The sequence below is a fragment of the Corvus kubaryi genome, unplaced genomic scaffold, assembly GCF_017639235.1.
Source record: "Corvus kubaryi isolate FWS band 111438036 unplaced genomic scaffold, C.kubaryi_AGA036_p1.0 37397, whole genome shotgun sequence".
In the NCBI taxonomy this organism is placed as follows: domain Eukaryota; kingdom Metazoa; phylum Chordata; class Aves; order Passeriformes; family Corvidae; genus Corvus; species Corvus kubaryi.
The window spans coordinates 20,162,551-20,168,550 of record NW_024581136.1 but is presented as its reverse complement, the minus strand read 5'-3'; the positions used below and the strand labels follow the sequence as shown (position 1 = coordinate 20,168,550).

Sequence of the window (6,000 nt, the reverse complement as noted above, 5' to 3'; positions counted from 1 at the left end):
CTCCCCCAGTTGCTGATATCCCATGAAGGGAGCTCACCGTGTTTCTGCTGTCGGTTCTTCTCCCCCCATTGTTGATCTGCCGTGAAGGGAACTCGCTGTGTTCCTGGCATTGGTTCTCCTCCCCCCATTGTTGATCTGCCGTGAAGGGAACTCGCCGTGTTTCTGCCATCGGTTCTCCTCCCCTGGTTGTTGATCTCCTGTGGCTTTTCCAGCACCTTGGTGGTGACCGGGGCGTGCTGGGCCGGCAGCTCAGGATGTGGAGTGTTCCCAGGGACTCTGTAGGGTGATCAAGGCGTTGTGGCAGAGGAGGCACCTCCATCCCCCTGGGAATTCAGAACAGGCAGAGCAGGAGGTTGTGGTGTGGAGAACTCGCTTTGTATCAAACCAGCTGCTTGAGAATTCCAGGAGTGTCTCATCCATGGGTTCTCCTCTCCAGCTGCATTCTCGTGCTCTCCATGCTGCTTTTCCAGGAACTACATCTTTTCAAAATAACAGTTTTTGGGACTTTTGCCTCCTCAAATGTTTGATAATGTAATTACCACCGTTTATAGGTGCAGAATTGCTGGGCTGAGTTGGTGCCGGTGTTTGCCAAATCCATTTTCTCAGCTCTCCAAAAGTTCTTGGTTGTCCCAGTTCTTGTTTTTATTTCATCTTGCTTTTCTCTGGCACTGTGGATGATATTTTTTTTAAATATTAAATATTCCCTTATTCTGACATATATTTTGTCACTTACCAACTGTCCAAACTGCTGGCTTGAAACAACTTTTTCCTCTCAGCATCAATCTCATTTCAGGTTTAAACTCTGACTCTGCTGCTGCCTAGTTTTGTTATCCCTCACCTTATATTTAAGAGTAAATTAAAAAAAAGTATTGTCATACATATTATCTATATTTAACTTTCTCAAATACATGCATTTTAAAATTGCAAACTAATAACGACCTGAAATGTTTTATAGAGGCAGCCAAATTTGCATTAAATATATATATATTTAATAATTTCTGCAGTCTGAATGACTGCAATTGATACCTGAAATTATTTTACCTTTCCAATAACTCGTACCATGATTTTTTTTCCTGGTGGTGAGGTTGAGTTAAACAAGGAACTTTCTCTTAATATATTTTGAAAGAGAACATGGCATTTTGCTGCAATTACTTGTGTGTTTGCACTCTGGCTTTATTACCAATCTGAACATCCAGGCTTGATGCAGTGCAGTTGTTCCATTGTTCTGGCCCAGCCTTTGGATTTATGGCTGAAGTATTAAAGAGCCCTGAATTTGTTGGCTTTTGTTTGTGGCTGTTGAGCTAAAAATAATCTAATAAGGCTTGTGTCAGGTGAGAGATGCTTAGAAGAATTCCAGGGGAGAAGTTGACATCTCAGCACCGTTCTTTGGAGTGGGGGTTGCTGTTTGCCAATAAAACAGATTATTTTTGCAAAAATTCACCTTCCCTGGAAGAGCTCAAAGAGAAGAAAACAAGCCCTGTCTTGGTTTGGGGCTCTGATTCCTCTTTCCATTTAAAAAAAGCCTCTCTTTTGCAGTTGTAACCTTTTGAAGAGATTAGATTGGACCTCTAAGATAGAGTTCAGTGCTTTAGTGCAATATAATTGGGGAAATACTAAACGCCACTGACCTCATTTCCTTTAGAACAATGAAAATTAATAGTTGCACGTTTTATTAGGCTGATATTCCAGATGTAGTGTACATTTAATTAAGTGTAGTTTCCTTTTGGTTATGGTATGTGGCTCTGCTTTTTGTCGCAAATTCTTTCTAGTTTTACAGTTTTCCACATGTTTTCTTTCACCATTTATGATTTTTTCAAAGCGGGGCTATAAGGATTTAAATCACTTTAGCATGCAGCAAAACAGTTCCCATTCAAACAATAAACGCCATTTTAAAAAGCCTTTAGATCTTCTGTCACTTCATAAATATAAATGTATAAAAACATTATGCAGTTGTAGTGCCCACCTGCTAATTAAATGCAGATTTCCTCAAACTTGTTTTAAAATCCGCTTATTTGTTTCAACTCAGTCTCTGCTCAGAATACATATGGCCCTTGTGAAACTAATTATGCTTATGGAGCAGCTGTTAAATTTAGTGCAACTAATTTTATCCAATATTTTACATTTTAATTGATTACCTGTGAAGAAATTAGCAAATTAACACTTATTGTGCAGTAACTGAATGGGCTTTTATGGAGACTTTCAATTTTTACAAGCGGCCCGAGTGTTGATGGAATAAAGCCATTTCTTAGGGTTTGAGATAGGGAAGTTATTGGTGAGCCTTGATTATCTGGTGTGAGAATTTAGGGATCCTGAGTGATGCCAAGCATCTGTGTGTTCTGTAACTTAGACATGAAAAGCAGATTGGAAAGTAATGGCTTTTCACAGAATTTTGGGAACATATGGGCTTATCTGGATCTAAGAACTCTTTGAAGATCTTTGAACTTGACTAAATGACTTAACCTTTGGCATGGTGGGTGGGTGTTTCGGGTGTTGTCTGGGGGGAAGGGGATCCTTGCTGGAAGTCTCCTCTCCAGCTTCATTTTTTGGTGGTTTTTTGTTTTTCTCCAGTAGTTCCATAATTTGAACATTTGGGGTCTTGCTTTAATAGGACTAATTGTGATTCTTGTTATTTTTCAAAGTAGATAAAATAGAAAATCTGTCTTCTCTGCCAGATCTGTGGACTTTTGTTGTGGTTCAGTGATGAGTTGCGGACACAGATGACTTTTGGGAGCTCCATTTCAGGAAGTTTTATCTTTATTTCTTGTCCTGTAGATCTTGTAAGATACTTTAATAGGAGTTAAAGGCAGCTCACAAGAAGGGCAAAGAAGGACTTTTCCCAGGGCATAGAGTGATGGGACAACTGGGAATGATCTAAAGCTGATGGAGGGGAGGTTTAGGTGGGATATTGGGAAGAAATTCTTCCCCGTGTGGGTGCTGAGGCACTGGCACAGGGTGGTGCCCAGGGAAGCTACTTTTAATTTTTAAAAGCTGTTTCCTGTATATAAATATCACCTGCCACCAGTTCTGCACAGACATGGGAATGAGCAGAAATCCAGGAACTGAGCATCCAGCCAACCTGAGCTGACTTTGTTATTTGCACGTGCAAAAGGTAGATGTGAACTCAAGTTCAGATTTGAGCTGAGAAACTGAAGTTCTTTAGCAAATAAATATTTGAGATTCCTCAGTTATTCCTGTTGGGACGACTGTGCCCTTCAGCGAGGAGAGGCCTTGCATCAATTAAAGGTGACTTCTGTTGCTGCAGGGCTTTGTTTGTTTTGTTGTTTGGGGGGTTTTTTCTGCTTTGGACTTATCTTACCTGCAGAGTTCTGAGAAACCAGGGTTACCTGGGAATAGTGGATTTAGGGCAGTGCTGCCTCATCATGGTGCTTGTAAAAACAGTGTCTCTGTGCCAACCAGAAAACAGATTTAATATCCAGAATGCTCTTTCAAGTCAAAACTTCCCCTGCCTGAGGAGTAAGGATGGGTGGATGGACACTTCTACATTTGTGGTGACACACTAAATATCCATTTTGAGCCAGCAAATGTTCTCTAGTTAATAATACAGCACTGCAGTGGTAATTTGAGCTATTTATCAGTGCTAATAGAGTGACCAGTACGGGGGAGCTGCTGTTGGAAGGTGCCAGCTGCTGAAACAGGAACCCAGCTCTGACCTCTGGAGCTGCTCCTGGCAGGAATAGGGACCTGAACTCCCATGTCCTGGGCGAATTCCAGGAATGTAATTTATAGCCTCATCTGGACGTAGGATTTTCTTTTGCTTAGTCTATTGTTGAGCTTTATTAAGCAGTTGTTGCTTTATAAAAGGAGGGATTTTTTTCTGTGTGATTTGGCTTCTAAAGGCCTTGGGAGTTTCACACTCCAAGAGGTGCTAAGAAAACTTTTTACACTGTTTTAAAAATTTCCCCATTTCCCTCAGCACTTAATGAAACTTTCCATGAGGTGTCATCAGAACTTCGATGGGGATCATGGAATTGCAGAATTATGGGATGGTTTGGGTTGGGAAGGACCTTAAAGCCCATCTCATTCCAATCCCTGCCCTGGGAAGGGACACACTCCAAAGGCCAGGGTGCTCGGGTGGGAGAAACCAAGGAAAACTTGACCTGGTTTTTCTTAAATATCCCATGTCTGCTCAGGTGTCATTGATCCATGATAAATTGCTAAATAAAGTTTAGAAAATCTTCCGCAAGAAATTCAGGAGTAGTGAAAGCACTTTGGACACACAGAGAACCAGTCCTAATGCTGCTCGATCTTTTTTTCCTTCAAGTATGTCAGGAACAACATGAATTTGTTGCAGAGGAATGGACAACAGGACTGAGAATGGAGTATCCTTTGTCCATGGAGGAGCTCAGCTTAGTGACCAAAGCTCTGGGCAGTAGTAGCAACCAAAGCCCAAATACATCCACAAACCCCCTGTGTGCAGCTTTTGCATTATTGGACCTGCAGAGTTGGAACATTCACACATTTCTTGCCAAAATGCCTTTGAGGTGACCAAATCGAAACACTGAGAGGTTGGTTTGGCCACATCACTTCTGGTTTTTCTGGATTTTGTTGAACGTCATTACTGGTAATAACATATTTAGTGTGTAAATAGAAGCATTTAGTAGCAGCCAAATTCTTTAATTATTTTCCAAGCCGAATTGATCAGAATTCAGGAATTTAAAGCTTAATGCTGAAGGAAAAATTTCCTTCCTTTCCTTCCCCAGTACCTCCAAGATGACTTTGTTGACGGATGAAACCTGTGTTGTGTGTTTTAAGTTATTTTGCATCTCTCTTCAGAGCAGGAGCAATGTTTTCTTTTTCCCTCCTTTTGCTAAGTTGCCAGTTTAAAGGTGTTAAATTGACCCACGTGTTACTTTAATAAACACGCTATTGATGAAATACTTACAACCAAATGAAAGAACACACTCTAACAAGGCTGAGGTGCAGTGCTGCTGAGAAATGGTGAGCTCTGATGCTGTGGGGTTTGTGCAGGTCCCGCTCCCGAGGCCGGCAGCGTTCCTACAGCCGCAGCAGCGAGAGGTCCGGCCACAGGAGAAGCCCCAGCGGATCCCGGGAGCGCCGCAAGGGCCGGGACAAGGCCAAGGAGAAGGGCAAAGGGAAGGAGAAGGAGATGTATGGCACCAAGGTTGGGTGAGTGAAGCAAGAAATGATGGAACTGCAGCAAAACCAGGCAACAACTCCGTGTCTTTTTATTTTTGTAATCGTTGTCCCTTAAATGATCACCTTAAATTCTGTTTTATATAAAGGAATTATTTAGCATATTCGATTTTGGGCTTTTTAGGATTTTACAGTTCTGCAATGTGACAACATTTCACACTGAGTGATGGTTTAATTTTCAACCCTTTTCCCCTCTTGGTTTCAGGTGGGCTAAAGAGCTTTCTGCCATATGTTAATAGAAACATTCTTCCCATATATAATAGCCACAATTTAAGGGAAAAATGAGGAATATTGGAAAGTGTGAGGACTGTTTGCTATGAGAAGATGGATTTCGCAGTTCACACACACCTACACCTCCTCCCAGTGGCAGAAGTTCCTCCTGGGCTTCAGCTGAGGCTCAGAAATGCAGTTTCAGATGAGCCTTGCTCTGGGTGAACGACGGGAGCCTTTGAGAACCTGCTGTCAGCAGATTCCTGCTTGGAATAAGTGGGACTGTTGATTTCAGGAAAGGCAGTTGATATAATTGCCTCTGCTTTATGCATCAGCTGCTCGAGCAGCCTTTACTGGGGTGTTTGTCTTTTCCCTGTTTGTCTGATCCCTTCCAAACAAGAACACACTGGGGTGTCACTTCATGAACTTCCCTTGAGCGGACTCCTGCTGAGAAATGCTCCTGGGGAATTTCTAGAGTGGCATCTTCCACCCACATGTGGGCTTCTGTTGGCTTCTGGAATTTTCCCTTAGTTCCCTGTGGCAGCAGGAAAATTCCTGGTTAAGCTGGATCCAGTTTGGACTCTCCAAACAGATGAATTTCTAGCCCCAGGGTCT

General features: G+C 42.2%; 1 protein-coding gene across 1 annotated transcript in view; it reads left to right on the top strand.

Annotated features, from left to right (window-relative positions):
- The window catches only part of RSRC1 (arginine and serine rich coiled-coil 1), a 99,774-nt gene that overhangs the window by 18,630 nt on the left and 75,144 nt on the right, over positions 1-6,000 (top strand). Inside the window, exon 5 of the mRNA XM_042042167.1 lies at positions 4,990-5,148. Within this exon, the coding sequence (XP_041898101.1) occupies positions 4,990-5,148 (159 nt within the window). The remainder of the gene's footprint in view (positions 1-4,989; positions 5,149-6,000) is intronic.